The sequence below is a fragment of the Onychostoma macrolepis genome, chromosome 08, assembly GCF_012432095.1.
Source record: "Onychostoma macrolepis isolate SWU-2019 chromosome 08, ASM1243209v1, whole genome shotgun sequence".
NCBI lineage: Eukaryota > Metazoa > Chordata > Actinopteri > Cypriniformes > Cyprinidae > Onychostoma > Onychostoma macrolepis.
The window spans coordinates 10,418,386-10,446,043 of NC_081162.1; the positions used below are offsets into that span (position 1 = coordinate 10,418,386).

The 27,658-nt window shown below is 36.9% G+C and overlaps 2 protein-coding genes, 1 long non-coding RNA gene and 2 pseudogenes across 4 annotated transcripts; 2 read left to right on the forward strand and 3 right to left on the reverse strand.

Moving 5' to 3' along the window:
- The first annotated feature begins 228 nt into the window (after positions 1-228).
- Positions 229-3,250, forward strand: LOC131545328 (uncharacterized). The gene is made up of 3 exons (XR_009272411.1): positions 229-611; positions 1,089-1,206; positions 1,375-3,250. It is a non-coding gene; the product is annotated as an uncharacterized LOC131545328 (long non-coding RNA).
- A 2,919-nt stretch (positions 3,251-6,169) lies between these two features.
- On the reverse strand, positions 6,170-9,082 carry LOC131545326 (rano class II histocompatibility antigen, A beta chain-like). Of its 2 annotated transcripts, XM_058784030.1 has the most exons (5): positions 8,422-9,078; positions 8,034-8,303; positions 7,688-7,969; positions 7,092-7,205; positions 6,170-6,964 (listed from the first exon to the last, which is right to left on the reverse strand). In XM_058784030.1, the coding sequence occupies exons 1-5, from the start codon at positions 8,477-8,479 to the stop codon at positions 6,885-6,887; spliced, it is 804 nt and encodes a 267-aa protein (XP_058640013.1). In that variant the 5' UTR covers positions 8,480-9,078; the 3' UTR covers positions 6,170-6,884. The 2 variants fall into 2 exon arrangements, with proteins under 2 accessions (XP_058640013.1, XP_058640014.1); XM_058784031.1 differs by lacking the exon at positions 6,170-6,964 and having other exon boundaries at positions 6,971-7,205; positions 8,422-9,082.
- Positions 9,083-9,144: 62 nt separating this feature from the next.
- Positions 9,145-12,399, reverse strand: LOC131545327 (H-2 class II histocompatibility antigen, A-U alpha chain-like). The gene is made up of 4 exons (XM_058784032.1): positions 12,278-12,399; positions 11,577-11,825; positions 11,194-11,475; positions 9,145-11,110 (listed from the first exon to the last, which is right to left on the reverse strand). The coding sequence occupies exons 1-4, from the start codon at positions 12,336-12,338 to the stop codon at positions 10,998-11,000; spliced, it is 705 nt and encodes a 234-aa protein (XP_058640015.1). The 5' UTR covers positions 12,339-12,399; the 3' UTR covers positions 9,145-10,997.
- Positions 12,400-16,784: 4,385 nt separating this feature from the next.
- Positions 16,785-27,098, forward strand: LOC131545324 (uncharacterized; annotated as a pseudogene).
- LOC131546084 (putative nuclease HARBI1) lies at positions 18,914-20,467 on the reverse strand (annotated as a pseudogene).
- Positions 27,099-27,658: the final 560 nt, after the last annotated feature.

Here is a 27,658-nt window from a genome sequence, read left to right on the forward strand (position 1 = left end):
TATGTTGACAGAGTAGTAGCAACAGATGAATACAGATTGAATTCAAAAACAAAACTCCTAACTTTATATCATTAAAATGAAATAGGAAGCCGCTAACAGATGCTCACATCCACACAGGCGCAACGATACTGACGCCTTCACTTCCAGGTCAAGAAGCTGTCAATCAAAAACTCAGTAGCCAATGAGAACACACGCTGTTAACCCCGCCCCACGAGAGCTTTGTGTCAGAATGGCGAACGAAAACTTCAGAAGCGTAAATGAAATCTTCAGAATCGTAAACGAAAACTTTAGAAGCGTAAATGAAAACTCTGGAAGTGCATTTGTAAGTACAGATCAACGAATGAAAGATGAGAAAACAGTTGCAAAACCTGCAGTGTATTAAAAACGAGGTCAAAGATTTTGCCTGTAATTTATTTATTTTTTAGTTTCAAAGACATTTTATTCAGTTTCACTTGATATTTTCATACGTTTCTTTAAAAATTACATTCATTTTATTTGGCACAAATCTAATTCCATACCATTCGAACAAGTCTGCGTGAGCGCGCGATGTTTGAAGAGACCCGAGACCGGTTGATGATGCACGCGATGGATTTGGAAAACATCATGAAACGGTGAGTGTGTAAATTAGCTTCTTTCTCTTTATCTTTCTGGGAAAATTGATCATCCAAAAGACCGGTCCGATGACAGCGTTACTGTAGTTAAAGCTAAAGTAGTCTTATGGGCCTAACTTACTGATCAACGGTTTTTCCTCTGTCGGTTCACAGAAGCTATAATGCTAATATTAAAATCCGTGTTTCTTTTGGTTCAAAGTTAAGATAAGTTCAGCAAGTGTGTTTCTGCATGTTCAGTTTAAGTTGTGATGTTATCATTTCATTACCCATAGCTTCAGTCGTTTAATATCAGCACGTGTGCATGAATTAGCTTTTTGTTAACGCTAACCCTAGTCTCTTAGGTATATATTCGTAACTATTATTATTTATAATAATTGCAACTGAGTTGTTGAGCTTAAAGTGATGTGCATATGCTAAAAATGTATGCTAAAAGTTACAGTTAGTCTTGAAATGTAACACTTTGTTTCTCTGTTTTAGGTGTTCATGGAGTTCTACAGGATTGTGGGCAAGAATCTCAAGCAGTCATCTAACTGAGATATTTCAGTCTAAAGAGAGAATGTTGGGCAGCTGTTGACCGCTTTCACAAAAAATCAAGGTTAGTCCATATCTATTATAGACTTGCATTGCATTGTTTTTCACAGCTTAAGTAATGAAAATTTACAATATTTGTTGAATAATACAATTAAAATTGTGCCTGACTGGTTCTGCTTTCTTGTGATCATTTCTATCATTTTATTAATCGATTCATTTTACTCCCCAACAGACCAGAGCCATAGAGAGACAGAGTTGCGACAACGGAAGTTCAGAACGCTCGATCGTCACGTGGTTCACGTAGACCTCAACAGTTCCAGGAAGTTCATAGCGGGCAATTGGAATGCATTGAGTTAGTGACTATAGTGAGACAGAACTGCGATTTTTGGCAATTAGTAGACAATAAAATACTTTATTTACATTATTTATAAAATAATGTATACGTAGTATATGTAGCTGTATCAGTGTTGTTTTTAAAATATAAAATTCGTTCATATTTGAGGATTAATGTGGTCAGCTGTCCTTACCTGCCATGTTAACACATTTTAGGCTGACGTTACCATAGTAAAAGCCCATGTTTGCTATATAAACAACATCGTGGTCTTTTACCAAGTAACTTCAGCCTCTCTGTATAAATATAATTGTGTGTGTGTTTTCTAACAACTTGTTAGTCAAGTGCAATCACATCTTTATGTTCATTGTCGTTTTATTAATCTCATGGTAAATGTTAAATTTGTTGTCTTTGAAAATTCATTCCAAATAAGTGAAGATATTTTAAGATTAAGTGGGAATTAATCTCTTTTAATGTTTTTGATTCTTGTGCACCCCTCCATTATTAATATATAAATATATATTTGTAGTATATTCAAATTTAAAATAACTTAAAACATTTTTACCCATTTAATCATATATTTGATGCATGTTAACTTTTGTTATGCACTTATTTACATGCTATAAAGCATGTCCTTGAACGGTCTCCACTATAGTTTGCTGTGCTGCATGGGAGCGCTCCAGTCTCACAGAAAGGAGTATGAATGTATGGTTTCCCTACTGACACGGAGAGGAGAAAAAAATTATGCATCAAGTTTTGTTCAATTCACATTTATTTGTATAGCACTTTTTATTACAAACATTGTTTCAAAGCAGCTTTACAGAAAATGAATGTTTCTACATTACAAATAAGAGTTCTGTTAACAGATGTAACGGTGTCAAAGTAATGCTCATATGGCAGATATGTTCTGAAATTAGGCTTTACAAATCATGCAGTTAAGTAATGTCATGAGTTCAGAAACAATGAATAAATTAAAGCAATGGTTACATGATTTGATCATGTTGATTACAATGAAAGGAAAATTTAGCAGTTTTGTATGTTTATTCAGAGTCAGAGTCAGCTTCATCTGAAGTTCACTCAAGGGCTGGCGTCATCTCTTCACAGGTGCTGGTCATCTGAAGTCTTCATAAGAGGCTGGATATAGTCAGCAGGTGCAATCTATAGATTACACCAACAAAATGTGATGTAATCATATGGGAACTGACACTTTTTCACAAAGAACAGGGAAAGACTTGCCAAACCCAGTGAAGACTCATTGTGAGGGTGATTTCTCATTACAGGGAGTCTTCAGGTGGTTCTTGTTCTGATCCAGATAGAGAAGGAGAAAAACACAGGAGAAATGGTTAATGATGCTCCATCACATTTCAGTCCCGTGGAATCTGCTCCTTCAACACAGTGCTTCTACAGTAGCTAAGACATTTAAGTATAAAATACAGTACAGGTTTATTGTGATTACTTCTATAAAATAGTAGCGGTAGGCCTATATAATACATTTCTGGAAATTTAGCCTAGCATGATTCTGAAATGAAAACTGAATTTTTATTCTCACTCAGGTCCATCAGCATCCTTTGCAATAAATCTAAATATATTAAATAACTTCCCAGCAGCAGAAATCACGTTTAAAAGCCTTAATTACACAACAACGAATGAAACTGCCCGAAGAGAATGAATAACATCCCGTAAATCTACTAATTAAGTGAGGAATAATCTAATAATAATCTGTTTTAATGCACAAGGTAATTTGATTAGCTGTGCTGATAATATACAATTTTGTTCTATAAATGTCTTACCTTTTAAAAGTTCATCACAGCGGTCTCTTCTGCTGCATCTCTATGGCGCTGATAGTATGAGCGCTAACTTCCGGGAACTATTGAGCGGCTCCATGATCCGCCATTGCTGTAAAAAAACAACTCAACTCTCTCTCTATATGGCTCTGCAACAGACTAAAGAGCCAGCTGATACTATGTTTCTGGTGCTCAGAGGGCTCCCTTTTGCCCTTTGCGACAACCCTACAGATTTCTACAAAGTATGCTTTGTAAGTAACTGTTTTCTCTCAGAATATCTAACAGGGCGTAAAACATAATCATTTCACCATTAATTGATAGTTCCTGTGTTTTATAAAACCTCTGAGAATAAAACATAAACCATTAACTTAATACAATAGCTCCTTTAACCTCTTTGGGTGATCTGTTTGTTTAAAGGGTTAGTTCATCCAATATTTGCTCAATCTCATGTTGTTACAAACCCTTTAGAATTAATTTTTGAAATACCAATTTTAAGGATAGTTCACCCAAAATAAAATTTTTAAAGTAATATTTAAACTTTAAATAAGATTTTTAGCTGAAACTGTGGTCCTTGGTAATTGATATAAAGCAATCAATGAAAATCGTCGTTTCTGATAGTTAAAAAACATGCAAGTTTTTTTAATTTTATTTTTTTTAATCCAAGTGATGGTAGCCATTGACTTGCATTAAATGAATTACCAAGAATCAGAGTTACAGCTAAAACTCTTTAATGTTCTACTGAAGAAAAACTCAGCCACACCTTGGATGGCCTGAGGGTGTGTAAATTAACAGCAGATTTGAATTTTTGCGTGAACCTTTTATTTTTTATTTTTTAATGGAACATCATGGGTTTCTGTCCCTCCATTAAAAGTCTCTGTTACCAAAATTTAAACAATCATTTACATTTTTTGGTGTACTTCATTTAATTAACTCCAGCAGTTGTAACAAATTGCTTAACATTATTTATGGTTATATAATGATAAATTTCATGATTGTGCTCTTTCGTTGTTAGGACTCTGATGACGATTACTCATTCCACCACCTGGACATTGGAATCATCCTCACTGAGCATGAAGGTGATGTGCTCTCATCCTCTCTCCGTCTCAATCCAGCCTCATTGAAGGAGATTTTGTGATGGACAGTATTGAAGACTTGTCAAAAGCTATGTGCATTCTGTATGGACTTACGCTCTGCATCTCAACTATCCTAAATCTATGAAGAACACATTCCAGATCATCCAACAGGTACTTCTCATGTTGGGCCACAGTGAACTAAAACCCAGCTTGCAAACTCTGAAACATTGTCCTACAATGTTAGGAAATGCGAGAAGCTTCCATGAGAAGTCACTTGTGTTCTGCCGTACGAGACATTAAAGTGTATTCTGTCTCTGCATATTAGTGCTGTTAGTGCTCAGTTCATGTGTGTTCACACAATTCTTCAGCCAAGTTTAAAGTTACAGAGACTTGCCTCTGTTTTAATTTAAGCCCAGTTGTTAATGCACATCCAGGCATTCACAAGAGATATAGCATATATTCTTGAATACTGTGTGTTCATGTTTCTTCTACAAAATAGTTACAATTGTTAACAAGCTGCTCCAAAGCTTATTTTTACTTGTCTTGTGGCTGACAAGTTTTATGTATTGTCGTGCTACCATTTCTTTGGTGAACAATAAAATTAAAAAAACAAAAAAACATTTGTGCATTGAAATCTGTTTTTCTTTTTTTCCAATTTATTTTAAACTAAATGTTTAATACAATAAGTCTCAAAATCTGTCTAATTACATGACATTACATAAATGTGTCATTACTTAAAAATATTTGTTAATGTTATTTGCTAATATATATGTTTTTGTAGTTGTAACCTGAAATAGCTATTTTATACAACCTATACTCCAAATAATAATTGATGTGAACTAATGATTTTGAGTAAAGACTACTAATGTAAACATGATTTGTCTACTGCATGAACTTAAGGTTCTATGTTAATACAGCTGAACCGGTTTAGTTTCACCCTGTGTAAAAACTAAAATGATTTCGTGCAACGGGTTTCCTCGCGAATTTCTAGTAATGTCAACTAATTCGGGTTAAGAGTGTGCGCTTTAGCTTCCACTCTCCGCACAAACTACTGGATGCGGCGCACATTTATCTAGGTTTAATGTTTAAACATTGTTATATGCTTGAACTGTTTTAGTATATCTATAGATTGTATTTTAGGCAAGTCATGATGATTTGAGAAGGCTAAACTGATCAAACATGGCTATGATCAGCCTGCCGGTCTGCCGCTGCTGCTTGGTTTAAGAAAGAATAAACTTATCTAACGAACAAAAAAATGCTCCAAACGTTTTTCTAAATTAACTTAAAAAAAACGAAACGAAATTTCGAAAATTCGCCATTACATACAAAACTGAACTATTTTAATAGCTGAAACAGTATAACGCGATTGCGATTTCCACCGAGGGGGATTCTACCGGAACGTGATCTGTACTGAGGGGGACAACAACCCACTTTCCAGGAGAAGAAATGCCAGTGTTGCCTCCTGCTCAGGGCACTGTAACTACCACGCTGCTAGTTTCAGTTTTGCTTGAAATATTTAGTCTGGGCGTTTAGTGAATGCCACTGTAATTTTTGTTTGTTTTTTACTTATTTTCATTCCGTTTTCTGTTATTAACTGCTAAATTTACAGGATTTATCGCATCCGTAGCAAATATTTTGAGGAGTGTTTTTGACAATTGAGAGCCACCAAATGACGAATATGAAAAAACGAATACGACAGTTTCGGACTCAGTCAGGGTGCAAGGACCTTAAACTTTTGAGGCTTGCGCAGTTTCTCGAGGAGAAATCAAACAAATGAGCGCCGTTTTCTAAAGTCTATGAGCGCAGCACACACAAATAAACTAAATTGACATACTGCAGTTAAATTTCAAAATGTGGTGTTTTTATATTTATAACATTTGAATACAGTTCAGCAACATACATCACACGACCTGACGACCAAGAGAGCTGATAATTGACCATCACTTAATTTACCATCACCTCACGATTGAAAATGTGACACTGATTTCATATGACAGTTCAACAAACAAGTTAATAATATTAAGTCACTTACATTTTAGACGAAATAATGACTGTTTTTGTCTATTTTAGCAGCGAAAATAGATCCGATGAATCCAAACAAAGATCACAGCATAGCGCATCTCACAGCAACACTCAATCGTGTTTTGAATGATTCAGTGTTTTGAACGAATCGGTTGAGTCAAAGATTCAATGACCCATGCACAAACATCTGTCTCATTCTTGATGAATCGGCCGTTTGAACGAATCGTTTGAATGAACGACTCAATGACTCGCTTAATAAAACCGCTTATCACCTGCATTTGCGCTCTATCGACAAACCAATCAAATTTGTTCAAAACTCTTTTTTTTAAATCAGTCCAAACACATTTTAATTTTTATTCAGGAGTTATGTATATACAAAACTATAACTTTTTATGACAGTAGTTTAGTGATAAAAAAAATTTGCAAATTTGTTTTTTTTTTCAGTTTTTTTCCCCTCCCATCCTGTAGCCTACTCGCGCCCCCCCCGGGAGAGTGTCCGGGGGGCGCGCCCCACCGGTTGAGAACCACTGATCTAATGCACCTCAGCATTGCTGAGTGTCTGCAGAGGTTCAGAGCATGCAATATGTTGACTTCCAGCTGATATGATGAGTGCTAGTAAATGAAAGATCATGAAAATGAGATCATGAGAATTTTACAACATAACAATTTAGAAAACATGAGATTTATAATGCACTATTGATTTTTTAAACTGTGTGTTAGTGTGTGTCTGCACACTAACCTGTGTGTTTTCTTTTAAAGTAGACCAGTCCTCCTACTGCCATAATCACCCCCAACACCACCCCTGCAGCACCTGTTGTGATCTTATATCTTTCAGACTCTGAAAGAGATGGATCTGCAAAATAAAATAAAAGTGTGCTGAAATATTCTATGGTTTGTTATGCAATGCACACAATTCTGTCACTAAGTCTAAAAGATACCTTGAGATAAAATTGCTGTTGATAACCAACAACTCAATGGGTAAGACTTGTAGGAATTATACTAAAAATAAGTCCAACAGCACCAATGAGCAATAATAATATGCTGGCCTGAACAAGACTCCTCTGTGGTTGGTTAAATTGTTTAGGCTATACAACCAGCAAATATAGTTTCCTATTTAATCTTCTGGAACTAATATCTTCTGTATGTCTTCTGTATATCTTCTGTAATATCTTCAAACTAATATCTTCTGTAGCAATCAATTTTGGTTTCTAGAGTCTTTGTAGCGCTGTGTGACTCTAGCTATTGTTAAGATGAAAACAACAAAGGAACAAGTAGATAGAACAAATATAGTTTGGTTTCTGTGGTCATATTTTGCAGTATCAGTTCTGTTCTTACCCCAGTCGTAGATCATGGGTCTATGAGAGCTGGCGTGCTCCACCACACAGGAGATCTTCTCTCCAGGTTTGGGGAAGTATTCCAGGTGGGAGTGGATCTGGTAGTACCAGTCTCCATCAGCCAGCTCCTCAGTGGACGTCACATCAGCTGTCACCTCTTTATCATCTCTCATCCACGTCAGTTTGATGGGTTTGGGGTAGAAGTCATAGGCACTGCAGATCAACATGGCTGGACTTTTACCACTGGCTTGCCTTACTGACCGGATGATGACTTCTGGCTTTACTGCAGACATGATGAGGTTCATTTTGTGTTGTTTAAAAATATTTAAGTGTTAAATGCATCTCACCTGTTTTTTCTGCCTCAGGGAGGTATAGCTGCCCAAAGCGCTTGCAGTCAGTAATAACTTTTTCAGCCTCCATGTGTAGCCATTCAGGTTTTTTATTAAAATCATCTGCCCATTTCATTGCATATTCAGTGTAAGCAACAACTTTATTCTCAGTACTGTTGAATCTCAGCAGTTCTCTTTTGTCATAATTAATTGAGTAAATAATCTCAACATTTTGTAGAGAGCCAAGTACACGGCAGAGAACTAGGATAAATCCATAATGTCCATGAACTAAGAAAAAAGCAGACAACAAACCATTAGACAGTTCAGTAATCATACAATATGTTCTGATAGTCTGTTGAACTTTGAAAAAAAAAGTTATTTCATCATTATTAAAAACAGATCTTACCGGTTTCAAACAAAATGGGCAACAGCAAGGCCAGTTGTATCACGCGATCAGACTGCATTGTGCATTCAGTGTTGTTTTACTGGCATACAGAGGGAATGAGCCTGAGTGTAGTTACAGTAATTGTCATAACTAATGCCAGCCCAGTTTGGCATCTCAACTCATCAAACTGGAAAATCAAACTTCTCACTGACCCACAAAACAACATGTGACACAAAACAACATGTGATCAAGTTACTTACACTGGGAAAATTTTTCAAGAGCTGAACTAAAAAAAAAAATTAAAAAAAAAAGGAAATGAAAGTTCAGTGGGCTTTTGCTAGCAAATAGCCATTGTTTACAAACTCATTGTTCATTCATTTGACTCCAATAGTTTTGTTATTTGGGTTTCTCCAACTGAGGACACGCAGGATATTTCAGGTCACCCTCTTACCCCAAAAAAGTTTCAGAAATATAAGTGTCTAAAATGTGGAATGTTTCTGTTCTTGCCCTAATTCCTTATACCCTTTGTTTTTTAGTTAGCTGTTTGATGACTTGCTTTTGGAAACCTTTGACATTATAAGCATTATCAACAATACCTTGTGTGTGAATTTTCATTCTTTAAGAACATTCTGTGAATAAAAATTGACTGACAAACCACCAATGTATCAGACCAAAACAATATTTTTCTTTAATATACTATTTGATTATAATAAAATATGTCTAATATTATTTATTTATTTTATTTATATTGATTCATTCAGGTGAATATGCTCTGCCTATGGTATACTTTGTATTCACGTTTGACTATTCCCTAAAGTCACTTATAAAGTGAAAGACTATAGATTACTCAGAGAAACATCTATACTGTTGCGATTTTACACTATATGATGAATGAAGCAGTGACAAAAAGGCTTCAAACTTTTTGCTGTTTACAGCATTAGCTTTCATGTACATTTTCTTTTTAAACAGCAATTTTTCCATCCTATGACACTGCATCGCAGTATTTTCTTTCACCTTTTTTAACTGCACAGTTAAAGTGCAAGTTGCAGTTACTTTAAATATAAATTTACTGTATATCAAAAACTTTAACAAAATGTTTCATTTAATTTTTTCATTAAATTTCACTTTTATTTGAGAAAAATAAAATCGTATTTTCGAGGGGTGAGAACCAGAAGGTTTGGGTGAAATGGAGATATATATATGTGACCCTGGACCACAAAACCAGTCTTAGGTCGCTGGGGTATATTTGTATTTATTTCTGTGATGCAAAGCTGAATTTTCATCAGCCTTTTTTCCAGTCTTAAGAGTCACATGATCCTTCAGGGATCATTCTAATGTGCTGATTTGATATTTGGTTATTGTCAGTGTTGGAAACAATTGTGCTGCTTAATATTTTTCTGGAACCTGTGATGCTTTATACAGGATTGATTGATTGAACCCTGGCAGGGATTTTCAAAATATAGAAATCTTTCCTAGCAGTATGTCTTTACTATCACTTTTTAAAAAAAAAAATCAATTTAACATCCTTGCTGAATAAATGTATTAATATTCTTTCAAAAATAAAAATACTGACCCCAAACATTTGAACAGTAGTGCATTGTTTACGTCCTTGAAATGGTCTATAGCCAAAAATAAACTCTATGGGACAAAATGAATTATTTTTCTTTTATGCCAAAAATCATTAGTACATTAAGTAAAGATCATGTTCCATGAAGATATTTTGTAAATTTCCAACTGTAAATATATCAAAACTTAATTTTTGATTAGTAATATGCATTGCTAAGAACTTCATTTGGACAGTTTTAAAGGCGATTTTCTCAATATTTCGATTTTTTTGCACCCTCAGATTCCAGATTTTCAAATAGTTGTATCTCGGCCAAATATTGTCCTATCATAACCATACTTCAATGGAAAGCTTATTTATTCAACTTTCAGATGATGTATAAATCTCAATTTCGAAAAAATTGACCCTTATGACTGGTTTTGTGGTCCAGGGTCGCATATATCAAATGAAAGCTCTTAATGAGCTCTTTCTACTGGCAAAAGTATACTGTCATCAATGAGTGTACACTGTGTACCATTTTTTATTATAAACAATTACACCAGTACACAATTAAACCAGTACACAAAGTCAGATCAAGCTATAGTAAATTTTTGTTTTGGCCCTCCTGTAAAGTTGGTGAAATGTCACTTATGCCTTTCTGGTTCTCACCCCTTGTTTTATTATAATAAAATATATAACATATTTGTCACAAGTCCCTTTCCATAGTTCCATAAATCTAAACAATAAATTTGTACTACTACTTGAACTGCTTTTAAACTAGGTAGTGTTTAAAAATTACAACATAAGAGGAGTATCTAATGCTACTGTATATATAATTTAAAACTCACCACATTATATGCAACAGAAGAATATTATATCAAGTCTTATGAAGACTTACAGCTATTGTACATTATTTCAGGTGTAACATATCACCTGCTGTGTATTACAATATAGTCTTTTAAAACGTAAATTAACAAATGATTTGTAGCTTTAGCACATATGCAACTTCACATGAGAACTAAAAGGAACATCTGTAGCTGTCAGTGTTATTGTATCAGTTTCCTTTGGCAATAAAAAAAACTCCTGTGGCAAGACCCAGCAGCCCAAGAGTCAGACCAACTCCACAGAACACTGATGGACCAATGCTGGGCTCCGTTATCTCCACATCTGCACACACAGACACACATATTTGTGAAATTCACCATATGATTTCAAAAGGAATTAGATGTGAATATTAAATACAAACCCACCCCATACTCTGGTTTGAGGTTGTTGAAGGGCTTTGTGCTCCACAGAACAGCTGTAAATGTCTCCTTCCTCTGGAATGAAGCTCAGTCGAGAAAAAACATTCAGTGTCCCGTCTTTGTTGGGGTAATAACTGCTGAGACTTGATTCATCTGTCACATTCACATTGTTCTTGGTCCACGAGACTCTGACAGGTGGAGGGAAGAATCCAGTCACATGACAGATCAGGGTGTTCTTGACATTCAGCTGTGGATCACTTTTGGGATAAATTGAGCTCCAGGGGGGTTCTGGAAAAGATAGAAACCACCAATCATAATATGACATTTCAAAGATTTGAGTAAAACTTTTTTTTTTTTTTTTTTTGTTCATGCCTGTCTTTATCTCTTACCAATTGGTTCAGATGAATTGATGTACACCTCTTTAATCATATCAAAGAAGGTTCTGCAAACAGATGCAGCTTTTTTAGCGTCCTCATACAGTGATGGAATCTCAATTTGGCCAGCAAAGTCAGGTAAAGTAATGATTTCTTTCTGCTCTTTGACATCTATGTGAGCCACCTGTTCATCATCAAATTGGACGATGAAATCTACTTCATCTGGGTCACCACATGCCTCAATCAGCCCATATTCATGATAACCTAAAATACAGGTTTAATGGTTAGATGATGATGATGATTGAAATCATTATATCAAGATAATTTAGGATATATAAATAGATATACTTTTACAGCTATTAATATGTTAATTAATTATTGGATAATTATTTATGACCTTACTAAAGCTTTGTCAGGTGCATGCAGGTGAAACTATAGCTATTTATGTAAATAATAAAAAACATATAACTACAGTTTCAACTACAGTTATACCCAGGCCTATATAATGATTATATGTATCCTAATGACAACAAACAAATAAATAAAAATAACATAGCACCTTAATATATGTGCAGAGATAACCATTAGTTAGTAGGATATGACAGACATATGATATCTGTTCAGATAACGTTTTTAATACAAACAAGTGGCACAAAAAAAGAAAAAAAGAAATGTGTCACTCCTATTTCCATGTAAGAAGCCTAAGTTTTACTTACTTTGGGCGTTAATGTATAGCACACAGACACCGACGAGTGTCATTCTTAAGAATTCTTCCATTTCAGTACGTCAGTGAACAAAAAAGTGATATGCCGCTCGAACAGCGTGTCAGCAGGTTTTCAAGAGAAAAGAAAAGTTTTTTTAGTTTTTTTTTTACTTACATCCTCCAATAGGCTGTGTTGTCGTTTTGTGACATAATAGTCTCTAGGCAAGTGGCAGTGCTAAGTAAAAGTTTGATTTCAATTCGCTTGTTGATCTAGGCTACGACGATTTATCACTTGAAATTATACAGGATGAAAACGACATTAAGATCGCTGTAAAAGTTGTATAGCCTACGTTAAACATATAATGTTAAACATACGTATAACATTAAAATATTTGGTAACACTTTACAATACGGTGACACTAATGTGCATTAATTCATGCTTAACAAATGCACAGATAATCATGAGTTAATGTGTAACTCATGAAGAAATAAACCATTTATTAACAATTACTGCATCAGCAACAAATGAACATTCTATATGATTCTTAGATTAAGTAATCAATAAATTGTTATTAGTCTAGTTAAATGTGTCATAAACTATTAATTCCCTAATGACATATTATATTAACTAATAGTGTAAATTAATATGTTAATTACCACAACGGGTTCAAGCATGCATTTCAACTTTCAGTTGTCTACTTTAATGAATCATTAGCTAATGATTTGCATGGGTATCATTATGGTGTGCCTTTACTTGCTAAGGCACATGACTAACTAACTAATTCAAAATCTATAACCACAATGACATATAACAATTAGTTAATAGTCATGTGCCTCAACAAGTAAAGTCATAACATAATGATACCTTAGCAAATCATTAGCTAATCATCAATTAAAGCAGACAACTGGACGTTTAAAGGCATGGCTTTGACCCAATGTGGTAATTAACATATGAATTTACTTCATTAGTTAATAAAATAAGTTATTAATATATTATGACGCATTTAACTGATAACAATTTATTGATTACTTAATCTTTTAATCATATCAAATGTTCATTAGTTGCTGATGCAGTAATCATTAATAAATGGTTTAGTTCATCATGAGTTATAGATTAACTCATGATTATCTGTGCATCAGTTAAGCATTATTTAATGCATATTTGTGCACCCGTATTGTGAAGTGTTACCAAATATTTTAATCATTCAAATGTAAACTGGCCTTTTTTCAGAGAATTACAACAACTCTGAGAGATTAATTTTTTTTTACATGATCTGGTTTCATGGATCAGGGGTACAAAAACAAATCGATATTAAAGGGATAGTTCACCCAAAAATGAAAATTCTGTCATCATTTACTCACCCTCAAGTATTTCCAAACCTGTATGAATGTCTTTGTTCTGCTGAACACAAAGGAAGATATTCTGAAGAATGTGGGAAACAGAGCATTTCTGGGGCACCATTGACTTCAATAGTGTATTTTTTTTCCTACTATGGAAGTCAATGGTGCCTGGTTACAGACTTCCTTCAAAATATCTTCCTTGGTGTTCGACAGAACAAAGACATTCATACAGGTTTGGACCTACTCGAGGGTGAATAAATGATGACAGAATTTTCATTTTTGGGTGAACTATCCCTTAGTGTTACTATCCCTCAATAGACCCGTTATCCCGGGTTATACCGGGTTTTTACAGTCAATCCTATGTCCTACAAATAAATACACACACGGTCAGGGACAAGGCATATTAACACAAAGATGACCATTTCTATTTTTTTGTGTGTTATTCATACGCAAGTTAAATCCCTGGAGATAGAGAGACCTAATGGCTAAAGACCATCCATTCCGTTACGAGGGCAATCTCTCTCTCTATGGAGACTTTTTTTTGAGTGTTTTGTGTTGTATCAGACGATGTGTGAAAAGCAACTAATAAAACATTTATTTTACCTGACTGAGGCGTTATTAGCGAGGTAAAGTCTTAATATAAATTTAATGTTTTTTTTTTTATTATTATTATTATTATTAGCCTATTGAAAATGTTTGTATCTATATTAGAATAATATAAAATCTAAATAAACAAAATAAATCGGCATTAATTTAATATCCCCGATTAAATTTAAATAAACATGACGGATATAGCCTAATCAAAAAGACATTTAGGCTAACTCTGTCAGAGTGATGCATATCTTTATAATTAGCTATTTACAGTGCAACGTCTGCATATGAAGAGTTCATTTGCAAAAACATATAACTCCATTTTTAACAGTTCTCAGAAATCATGTTTCTTCATTGTGTATTCCAATTAATCTCAAACTGCAGTTGGTTATTTTGACTAGGTAAAAAAAAAACCAGCTAATTAATACAATAAAACATAATAAAACACAAAACATAACCCCCAAAAACCCCCATGATTTTGAAAATTAAAAAGAACGGAATTATCTGGTTTTGCAAATAAACTCTTCATATCATGTTACAGTGCTTATTGTATCCTTATAATAATGGATACAGCACTGATGTGGGCATCCTGGCCATAACATATGAAATGAGAAAACAAAAACAAACAAAAAAAAACTTTGAAGTCGCCAGTAAAGACAAAAACATCGTGGATGAATTTAGACATCAAAGTTTTTACTTTGTAATCTAATGTAGGTCATCGCGTATTGTTATGTAGGTCAAAACCCTTTACTACATGCTTAGACTTCACTTAGAATAAGTCCTTGGCTTAGACTAAGTAGCTTTGGACAAAAGCGTCTGTAAAATTCTTAAATGTAAATAAAAAATATGAATTTATTCGAGACCTATATAGCGCATGCGCGTAAAACATCCACTACGTATTGGATCTGATCCAGTATGTCATCGTGCTACGAACTGTCACGAATCCGGTCTATGAACTTCCGTTCACTCACCACCAGAGGTCACTCGCTCACCACATTGACTCTTGCACTACACTAACTGTTGCACTTTAGACTACAATTCCCATCATCCATTGCACTGACGACACACACACACACACACACACACACACACACCTGATTGCACTGATCACACAGCTGATTCCCATCACATGCTTTACTTAAGCCATGGACTTCCTCAATCAGATCACTGAGTATTGTTCTGCGTTTAGCACTTCTCAAGTGTTAGCTGCGTTACGGAACCGTTTTGTGTTTGTCTGGTTACAGTATTGTCTAGCGTTTATCGTTCTTCCAGTGATAGCTACTCTACGGAGCTCTTCCATGTTTTCTTAGTCTAGTTTATCTGCTGTATTTTATAGCCCGCCTAGTTTATAGACCTCTGGTGGTGGGTGAACGGAAGTTCATAGACCGGATTCGTGACGCAAACCAACAAAAGAGCAATAGTATGTAAATGCTGTGACAAGTCTTGGTTAGCCTAATGCAGGAGGGGAGAGCAGGGTACAAAGTAACACTTTTTGACTTTCTCAAATTGTGTAAATCCACTTCGTGTTCAGAGTATATATATATATATATATATATATTTTTATCCACAGTAATTTCACACTTGTCTAGTACAAATATGTCGCTTTGTTTCATAAATACAGTGTATACGTTTTTCTTTATTTACCCTCAAAAATTGGAAGTGAAATGTGACAACATGCCCCATAGGTGGGGTACATTGTAACAGCTGAGGGGCACGTTGTAACATGACCATATAACACCCTAAAATGTTATCTGATCTTATGAAAAAAATATACAAGACAAACTAAAATATTTTGTCAATAAAATAATTATTTATTTTAAATAAAATAATGGTGTTTTTAAATAATTAAAAGTAATCTGATTTTTGAGTTTGACAATGAAAATATTGCAACCATGCCTGGGACAGCCCACATAAACGAGCCAAAATGCTTTACATGTCTTGAAATAATCATTTCTGAACATTAACCAATGATTGTCAGTCTTTATTCACCTGTTTCTTGTCATTTCTCATTAAAATGTATTAAAGTAAATGGTGTGAATTACATCGCTAATGTCATAGATTAGCACGGCAGGGCAGATTGTAACGCAGTGTTACAACTTACCCCATCTGTGCAACTTTAATTTAAAACCGGTTAGTGTCTTCTGCTAGTTATCGAGGCATTAAAAAACGATCTAAACTGATAAATAACAGATTGGAGATTAAAATAATAGCAGATTTGTCTCATTTTAAATTGGTAATAAAAACTGAGATGAAAAATTTATATATATATACAGTATATATATATATATATATGACATTATACTGCATGTATGTTAAATTATATGTGTAGCCAATATTTATATATTTACAAATATATATTTCCACATATGAAAATATATTAAAATAAATATTTACCTTTAACTGTGTTCATATATTGCTAATACATATTCCCATATAAATGTAACTATATGAGTGTAATGGGGTGATCCCCTTTGGGGGGTTTTCTGTTCGGTGCCGGTGGATGGAGTTGGGCGGAAGTAAGGTTTACGGCCCCTTTAAAAAAGCGTGGAGAGTTCCCTTGACTTCCGTTTCTTCCGGCATGGTATACTGGTTGCGTGTTGATCGTGTCGAGAAAACTATTTGATGTGCGTCAAGCATTGAGTTGGTAAACACAGTAACCTATATAAGGTTGGAATTCTTCTCTAACTCTGGGCGTGGGCCCGAGGGTGTTCAACCGCATCAACGCATTCCGGGGTACGTGATTGTATTGATTTGTTGCCGCATTATTTTGAGTGGTGGCGTTGACTAACAGTGGATCAGGGGTTTTTTTTATAGCTTGATCCAGGCAGGATTGGTGGATCGTTCACCACTCGTATTGAGAGCCAGTTAAGTGTGCTGCAGGTAGGTTCTCATAGGGTATTTTGCAAGTTGTTTTGGTATCTAAAGATGCATTTTAAAATTTTAGTGTACATGTGTCTAATGGCCATCGGGTGATTACTTTATAGAAATTTGTCCGTTGCTGTCTTGCTGCTGTGCGGCGGCTTGATTGTGCTGCTGTTTTGCGGAAAAGTAATTCGCTTCTCTTCAAGGGCATTGGACTGTGCGTGTTTAAGTCGCATTATAGCGAATTAATTGTGTGTGTGTGAGGGTGTGTGTTTGTATGGAGTGTGGCGTGTGGTTGTTGTGTGTGTGTGCGTGTAAGATTAACCGATGGTGTTTTTGTTGTTTATTTTGTTTGATCTAATTGTAACTTTGTATTTTTTGTTGTGAGAATTGTGTGTGGCTATTGTTATTTTTGTTTGTCAATTCCCTTTTAACCAACAAGGGCTATCATCTGTGGGGAGGATTTATTGTTTTTTTTGTTGTTGTTTGGTTTGTTTGTAGTGTGGGTTTTGGTTATTTATTTATTTTGAGTGAGGGTAATTTTATTTTGCTTTATTGGTTTGTGGGGAAGTGTTACTTTTGGAGGGTTTTGTTGTATTGAATGTATTGGGGGTTTTTTTCTGTTTGTTTTCTTCTCCTCATTAAATGTTGAATTATCCCAAGGGATATTGAGGTTGTCAAGTCAAGATACATTAGTACAGGGGCCTGTTGCACAAAACTAGGATAAGGGATTAAGCCAGGATATCTTGGTGATCCTGGCTCAATTGATCCGTAATCCGGTTGCACTAAAGCTGGATAGGGGGCAGGAGGATATGTTATGGTATAAATTACCATGGAGATTTATTCTGTGGAGCTAGCCTGCTCCAGACCAGGCTAAATTCCAGGATCTATTTAATCTCATCCCTAATGTCAGTCAGCAGTCACCACAAATGGAAACCAATAGTTATTTCACTGCTCACTATACATTGTTATCACATATAACTAGACCCACTGTCATTATTTAAACGTTTGTGATCATTAATTTCAATCATTTTGGATAAATAATGATTTTTAGATGATGTTGCTATCATTAGATAATTTACAGTTTCCCATAGACTATAAGGGTATATATAAAATGATAGAATATTAGGGCCACAGAGGGAAAAAAAAGACAAGTCATAATATTGTAACCAGTTGTTTTAAAGGAGGACAGTTGTTAAAATGACAGATGTGGGGCATTTCGTTAAATTGTACTTCAGTATGGTTTCATAAACAAAGACATGCTGATGTGCCAGAATATTAAGTATCACATTGTCATAAGTATCAAAACTGTAAAAAGAATATGTAGCTTTTCTGCAGAAAGAACCAGCCTCATGTGTGGCCCTAGTACTCTGTCATATAAACAAATACACATTCCATATGAATATAAAAACACAATGTGTAACATTATGTTCCTTTATTGAATAAGGACAAAACAAAGCAGGTAAACCATCAGCTCCTTTCGAAACTGAAGTCACAGTGACTCACAGATGGAAAGCACAGAATCAAAGCATATTATACAAAATGATACATACACATTCAAAGGTCTGTATATAACACACCCTGCATGTCTGCACACTAAAATAAATGCAGGACAAATCCATACACATCAACTGAACAAACAAAGGAATGGATGCAGTAGCCTCCCTGCAGCCTTGTATTACACACAGTATACCGCACAAACATCATAAGAGGCCAAATTCGTAAAAAAACGAACCCAAAAAAAAACCAAATTCCTCTGCCACCGCAGGACATATTTAACCAAAATTGAAAGCACACATACTAACTAAAATAATTCAACACATATTGGTCCCTCAGCAGCCGACCACTGTCGTCATCAGGAAGATTGCCGGATTGTCCCAGTCCATGGCTGGTGGCACTCTGGGGCCCTCTCCTTCCTCAGGCAGGCCACATTGTGGAGGACAGCACAAGCCACAGTAATATCACATGCCCTAACAGGGCTGACCCTTAATTTGTGAAGGCAGTGAAAGCGTGCCTTCAGGAGGCCAAAGGTCATTTCAACTCTGGCCCTGGTCCTGGCATGGGCATGGTTGTAGGCCTGCTGTGCTTCCTGGGGGTCTGTGAAAGGTGTCAGGAGAAAAGGCTGGCAGCCATACCCCCTGTCTCCCAGCAACACACCAGAGAATTCACCTGTCAACACAAAATCTCATCATTACTACCTCATAAACACAGTGATATTCTTGACACAGCCATGATGGTTATAAATAGGGGTTGTGTGGCTTACCTTGTGATAGGCACTGATAGATTTCAGAGGCCGAAGATTCTGGAGTCATGGACTGAGCCAGGCCATTTTGCCACAACATTGCTGATCACACAGTCAGCATTGCAGACCATCTGAAATCATAAGATGAGGAATATTACACCAATCAATGCACATCACTGGCAATGCAGAGTGTTCGTCAATGGACAATATCAAAAAGTTATGTTCACCTGAACATTAATGCTGTGAAAGGATTTCCTATTCACAAAATCGGCCTCATGGGCACCTGAGGGGGCTTTTATCCTTATGTGTGTGCAGTCCACTGCACCAATGACATTGGGGAAACCTGTCACACAAAGTAATGAGTATCCTACTATGTGTTAACAGTTGTCCTGTAATTTGTAGATCCTCTTACCTGCAATCCTATAGAACTCCTCTTTGATGTCACAGAGTCTTCTGTGGCCAGGGAAGGAGATGAAGACATCTGCTAATGCTTTGATAGCCAGACACACACTCCTTATTGTGCGGCAAATTGTGGCCTTGTTCAGCTGTTCTGCATCCCCCACTGAGTACAGGAAGGCTCCACTAGCAAAAAAGCGCAAGGCCACACAAACCATTTGCTCCACACTCAGTGCATGGCTCCGTGCAGTGCGGTGCTTAATCCTGGGACCCAGTAGTCTGCATAGATACCTGATGCCATCTGCAGAAAACCTGTATCTTTCATATAGATGGTCATCAGGGAAGGCCAGTGGGTCCAACCGGTCCCTGAAGACCCTTTCTCGCCTGAAGGCTCTCCTCAGCACAAGTGCTTCTTCATCCACCACATCTCGCAAGAATGGGCATGCCATTGTCAGAGCAGAAAGGAACACACAATTTTGGGCCTTCATATAGGCTAGTGGCCACACCTGGTGCTGGGGGGGTGGGCAAAAGAGGCCGGTGCCTTATAAAGATGACTTGGTTGTACTGATTGCTGGGAAAATAAAAAAAACCTTAGAAAGATGCCACCGTCCTGTGTGCTCACAATAAGAGCTCATATGTCATGGCTCACTTGACTTTACGAGAATATACCTAATTTTTATTTTGAGCTGTGTCATCTTCTTGGAGCTGGGGGAGGAAAGAAAAATAATGATTAATACATTTGTGTTACAGTTAGCATACAGTGTACATTGAAGGCATATCTCACCTCCCTCTCAAGTTTTTTTTATTTCAAGGTCCAGTTTCCTAATTGTCCTCTTTTTTATTTTGGACTCCAGTGCAAGATTTTCCATCTTTTTCTTCTTGTACTGAATGTCTATGTCTGCCAGTTCTATTTGGCGCGGAGGTGGTTGCCATACAACTTTCTGATAGCTTGTGAGCTCTGTGAACACAATACAATTAGCGCAGCTGGAATTTGGCAGGATGTGGTGTCCTTTTATTAATGCGCACTATGTTGCCAGGCTGGTTTTCCCACTGTATAGCATCTGGGTCCTGTAAAAGAAATTAGATTTTTTGATTTTGATGAGGACTCCTCACCATTGTAGAGTAAATAGTACTTTCACAGTCTTAACATGATACCTCATGCCTTCTGGAATCCAGAGAGATGGTCTCCTCCTCATCATCGTCTCCATCATGTGCTGTTGCTGCTGCACTGGGGCTTTCACCCTATCACATTTAATCGGATTCATATTGAAGCTAGTAGACAAGACATGCCAGGCCTACAGTATGCCTTTGATGGAATACTCACTGGATCAGCATCGTCTGGTGCTTGTGCTGGTGGCTCTAACAGGAACACAGTGCTGCCAGACACTGCAAGGCAATAGGTAAACCAAAGTCAGACAGTCCAAATTGATTCAATATGAATGTGGTTGTATCCCATGTAAAGATGGAAGGACATACCTTGAATGAAGCGGGTGGCATCTTGGGAGGAACCTATGCTCGTCTCTTTCCCCCCAGGGATCCCCTCTAAGACGGGCCTGCCTTTATTTAGCTCCAAGGCCATGTCCTCTGCTGGGGTAAGGTCAGCCTTTGGTGACCCACCACCCGTGCCTTGTCTGTGGGTATTCTTTTCACTGCTAAAACAGTACAGACAATGTGTGAGCAGGCACCTTCTGGGTACAATATATGCTTGTGCTTTGTTAAATATTAGTCAGGGACCATACCATTCTGCAGAATGTTCTTGTATTTGATTTTGACCTGCTGCCATGTCCGTTTTGGCCCGTTCATGTTTAATCTACATCACACACACACACACACACACACACACACACACTTTATCACAAGAACATTTAATGGAGTCACACTGCAAAAAATGACTTGGTATTTTTGTCTTGTTTTCAGTAAAAATATCAAAAAAAAAAAAAAAAAAATCTTAAATAAAGATGTATTTTCTTGATTTGCTAAATGACCTAGCAAAATAAGTATAGTTTAGACAAAAAAAACCAAGCAAAAAAATAAAAAAATCTGTCAATATAATAAGAAAAATTCTCTTCAAATAAGTTTACTTTTTCCATAAACACTTAATTTTAGAAAAGTTCTCTTGTTTCAGTGGCAGATTTTTTTGCTTATTTTCCTAGGTAATTTTGCTCAAGAAAATATTTAAGATTTTTTTTTAGATATATTTTTTTTACTGAAAACAAGACAAAAATACTAAGTAAGAAAGACATTTTTGCAGTGCAGTGAGCAACCGACCTTGGGTCCTTTGAAAGGCGCTATATAAATTAAAGTGATTATTATTATAGCTCATCTATTTATTCAATTAAATTTTATTTATATAGCACTTTTCACAATTGTTTCATTCTGTCAAAGCAGCTTTACATTAATAAAAGCAGGAGAAACACAAAAAAAACGGTGGACAACATAAGAAGCAGAGTACAACGGCTAAGATTAAACCGTACTGAGCGTAACGTTAAATAATAATGTAAGGCTTTAATAATAATTTATCATAGCTTTATACAGTGTGATGGAGTTACTTTACACAATTTCACTCATATCTGCAGTGCATTTCAATTAAAAATTTAACCGTTTCATAATTACAGTACAACTGCGTTTTTGGAGATGTGAATTAAATATTTGAATTGTAATTGTGATGTTTCAGCGGAGCGGTGAGTGTGTAATTGTGCACTACTTACGCATTCAGGCGGTCTGCAATACTTTGCCACGCTTTTTCTCTTTGCTTTATCACTGTGGCGGTGTTGCCTTTCTTCTTAATTATATATTTTACCTCCTCGTATGCCTCCATGAGGATTTGTGCTTCCGACGGGGAAAAGTACGCGGCTCTAGTTGCCATGGTAAATCAGTTAATCTGTGATCTGTGGCGGGGTCTATTTGAGTGAGCTGTGAGCACGCACCTATCCAGGATTGGTTTCACCTGGCTTAATGAATCTGTGTCTGGTCATCCTGGCTTGGTCTTTGTGCAACCAATTAAGCCTGGACGCACATGTTTTGGCTTCATTGAGCTCCGCTGAGTCATTTATCCCGGATGTCTTAATTCTACTTTTGTGCAACAGGCCTCTGGTGGCCACTGAATACTATTTTTATGTAAAAGAAAAACAGTATTGCATTTGTAATTTTATGTTTTTCTAACGAATGGTGTTTTGTATGATGATATATTGGAGTGTCTGTCAAAGAAGATTGTTTGTACATTTCTCTGCTTGTTTCTTCCATTTGTTTGGAAAAACCCTGTAGTGGTGGAAAAACATCGACATTATTATGTTATATCTTAGGTGGCATTAGCCCCCCTCCCCCGTTCACATGAGCACCATATATGTTGACATATATTCCCCAATATATGGAAAGCGGCAATTCCTTATGTATTGTTGTTCAGTATATTGTAATATATTACCACAATGTATTATTCTATATAATTACCAATATACTAAAAATTCTTTAATATATTGACTGTTCATATATAATAAAATATTTTATTTCCGTAAGGGACCTCTGCTGCTTACATACACAAACCAGTTATTTTATACGTATCATATGTAGTTTGTCTTAGTAGTAGAAAATGTCTCATATGTACACATTGTATGTTCCTTGTGTATCCACAGATATTCACTCGTTGATGGCATTTGTAATGTATATAGTTGGACAGACACCATTTCCTGAATTCAGTGTTGTGCTGATGTTAGATGCTGTGCAAATAGAATATTATGACTCGGTCACATGGAAACCTATCTATCGCACTAACAGTACTGACTGCAGTTCCATGAAGACGAGCAAAAGGATGCTGATGTTGTATTTCGCGATATGTATAACATCTTTAAAGAAAGAGCATTTTATCTTAAGGAGCACCAAAATCACACAGATGGTAAGTGCAATCCAAAAGAATTATAACATACATATAACATACAAATAACATACAAAACTTAATAACCAATGTAGCTTTTAAGTGTTTATGCAAACAGCACTCAGGGAACCATGGTTACATATGTAACCTGGGACGTTCCCCTTCAGGAACTCGAGCTGCGTCGGAATACGCCATGGGAACGAGATGCCCACGCCGCCAGACTTGCAAATGCCTGCCTAGTGTGGAAGAGCACAGCTAGGGCAAGAGAACAGAAGAGCCCAGAGCGGCTCGCAAATCTAGGTCATAGAACCTGACGAACGTGAGGGGCATGGACCATCCCACAGCGTTGCAGATGTCCAGCATAGGCACACCTGCCACACTTCGAGTTGAGTGAGCCTTGACCCCCAAAGGCAAGGGGAGATCAGAGGACTCGAGGCTATGGAATAGCATCCTGATCCACCACTTAGCATAAGCTTCTCTGGCCGGAGGCCTCAGCGCACTGCGGAGGAAACGCGTAACTAGGGGGTGTCTGCTCACTGACTGGCCACCAAGAAGGGCATGGTAGGCTGCAATGGCCACCACGTAGACCTTTAGGGTGGAGTGGGTCAACCCTGCGGAGAATCGGGCCTGCAGGCGCTCCAGCACTGTACCAACCGGGCAGTTAATTGGGTCGAGCTGGCGGTCTCCGCACCATGAAGTGAAAAGCTTCCACTTCAGGGCATAAAGTTTCCTTGTAGAGGGAGCTCTGGACTGGAGGATGGTCTCATCAACCTCGGTTGAGAGACTGGAAGCTACGAGTTGTGCCCCCTCAGGGGCCACACCCACAGCTTCCACAGCGAGGGTGCACGATAGTGCCCCCGCCTGTGAGAGGAGGTCCCTCCTGACGGGAATCTCCCATGGAGAGCCATCGAGGAGGGAAATCAGGTCCGAGAACCACACTCAGCCCGGCCAGAAAGGGGCTACTAGCAATAGACAGACCCCATCGCGACGCACTCTCTCCAGAACTCCCGGGAGCAGAGCAATCGAGGGAAGCCTCGGCCAAGTCTGTACCATGGCATCCAGCGACAGTGCGATGTCTCTCAAGTTGCAAACAGGTCCACCTGAGCCTGGTCAAAACTCTACATATCTGCTTCACCACTTCGGGTAGAGATGCCCAGGAATGTGCACTGCTCTCAGCGAGAGGAGTTTGCCCTGGGACCACCCAAGGATCTGGTGCACCAGCTTGTACAAGGGGCACGAATGCAGACCTCCCTGGTGGTTGATATAAAAGACCACTGCTGTGTTGTCAGTGCAGGAGGGCTCGAGGGGGTGTTCGATATGACAATTTTTGATCGTGGACATTCTATCAGCTGCAGTTCGCCACATACATTCACATCAGTGTTAACTCAGCGGTATGGTTACACTCATGTGTCACTGCACTTATTCACAATCATAAAAGTGCATTTACGTGCATCTGAATTATTCCTTTAATGTTAATAAAACACCAAAACACAAAGAGAAAAATCACACTACTCTTGACTGAAAAACTTTAATACAATTGCTTTAATAGGAATCAATCTATACAGTATAATGTTTTATTTTTATATTTGTTCATTCAATTTCTTGAATGCTTCTGCTAAATACACCTATCGTAGCCTACCTGAAAATAAAACACTGTTTATTTTATTTGTATATTATGTGTATTTTTAATGTGTATCTTTGTTCTCATTTTTTAATAACAAAGATAAAACAATGACGAAGATTTTTATCTTCACCCACTTTGGCCTAAACATCCACCATCCTTTTTTATATTTTGTTACCTTAAAAGGTTGTCTTTATGATAGGGAAGCTAGTTTGGCTGTAATGCTCAAACAACTTGCAAAATAGAAAAAAACAACATAACAAAGAATCGTGATAAAACCATGATATTTCTAAAAAAAAAAAAAACGTGATATGATATTTTTGCCATATCGCCCACCCCTAGCCAAGACCATATCAACACCATAGATATGTATACGTCTATGGGTTCCACCGCACATGCTTTTAAGCTTCCTGGTCGGTACCTCACCCCGCCCGTGACGTCTCGCCCTTCCATTGGACTGATTACACATGTGATTCAGAGCGTGGTCACGCTGAAGACGTTCCCATAGTGTTTTCCGACACAGCTCGAGTTCCTGAAGGGGAACTTTTGACATAGAAGCAAGAACACTACATGTGCTAGAGACAGTAATTATTAAAAATAGATCAATAAGTCTTTTTTTTTTTTTCCCCATTCATGTGAAGGTGTACAAGTTCATCAGAGAATTGCTGGATGTGAATTGTTAAATGATGATAAACCAGGTCTACTTCAGAGATGGGATGCTTTAGATGGACAAAATATAGAAGAGTTAATTTTTGACACAGATAACAACAAAACCCAGACAAAAATGACATGGTGACCATGGGACCAACAGAAATGGATTTGTGTAAAGTATATGTATGAAAAGGTTTATCATCCTCTTTGTATAAAAGTTTTGTGGAGGTATCTGTAAAAAAACAACATGCTGAGAAAAGGTGAGAGAATCAACCTTGTTAACTTACCAATATAAGTAAGAAAAAACATAATTGACAAATATGACCCAGACTGCAGTGCTGGGAAAAAAAAAAAAAATCTGTTTCTCTAAATGCTTTATGAAGCATTACAGAACACTTTTGCAACAGTAACACTTCTCATCCTTCACTGTAGTAAAACTACAGAGTTGGAACAGAGTCAGATTCATGCACAACACTCGCAAACTCTCAAGGGCTTCAGATCAGCTGTCTGGCCACTGGTTTTTACCCCCGTCACATTAACCTGACCCTGTTCAGAGATGGTCAGCCTGTGGAATGAAGCAATGAAGCACCTTAATTTGGAAATAAAACTGGACATCACATATGGTAAAGAAAAAAAATAAACAATCAAACAAAATGCCACAGTTAGATTTAATAACAAAAAAATATCTTCATATCTCTGTAACTTACTGTTATCAGTTTTTTATTTATTTATTTATTTTTTTAATCACCACATTTTCAGATGTGCCTGAATGTGACCCAGGATCCTTCAGTCTGTCTGAAGTTATCAGTGTGCTGGTGTTCATATGTGTGGATGTTCTCATAACTGCACTCATCATATGGAGGAAGAGACGATCTGCTAGTACATGTTCTGTTCAGTCCAGTTCATTAGAATTAGAAAATTCATTGTATGCGGTTTTGTTTCTGTAGTGTTACATTGTATTTATCATGGTTTTACTATCTTATTCTTATTCAGGAGAGGGATCTGGGGCATCACAGAGTATACTCCCCTACTCCATGTGAGTAAATTGTTTTGTAAAGTAATATGAATTCAGCAACTTATGGTTAATTTTGTAAACTTTCTAGAAATTACAACAAAATTATTTTTTCTTTATTTCAGCTTGAGTGCGTGATAAAACATGAAAAATGAAAAGTGCTTGTTGGATGCTATTTGACTTGTGCTATGATGGCCTTCAAATTATATAAAAAATACAAAGACAAAGGAACATATAGGTAAATAATGTATGCAATATAACAACAACAACAACAAAAAAACTATGTGGTCTGAAGTTATAATATTGTTCAGGAACAATATCGGTAACACTTTATTTTGATGGTCCCTTTTGAACATTCTGTTGAGAGTTAGTAGAAATATAGGTGCAACATTACTTATAGTCAATAGAATGTGTTAAAGGGACCATCAAAATAAAGTGAAACCACAATATCTCCTGCTATTATTGTATTTCTGTGGGATTTCTGGGCAGTTGTGGCCTAATGGTTAGAGAGTTGGACTTGGACTAACCCGAAGGTTGTGGGTTAGAGTCTCAGTACCGGCAGGAAATGTAGGTGGGGGACTGAATGTACAGCACTCTCCTCAGCGCTCTTCAGTGCTTTTCATACCCACAATTGAGCAAGGCACCTAAATCCCAATTGCACCCCAGGCCCTGCAGCACTGCTCTGGGTGTGTGTTCAAAACACTCTGCTTTGTGTGTTCACTTGGATGGGTGAAATACAGAGTGGAAATTCTAAGTCACTTCACTTTAACTTTCTGTCATGGCAACTCTCTAGTTTGGTTTGTGCTGCAA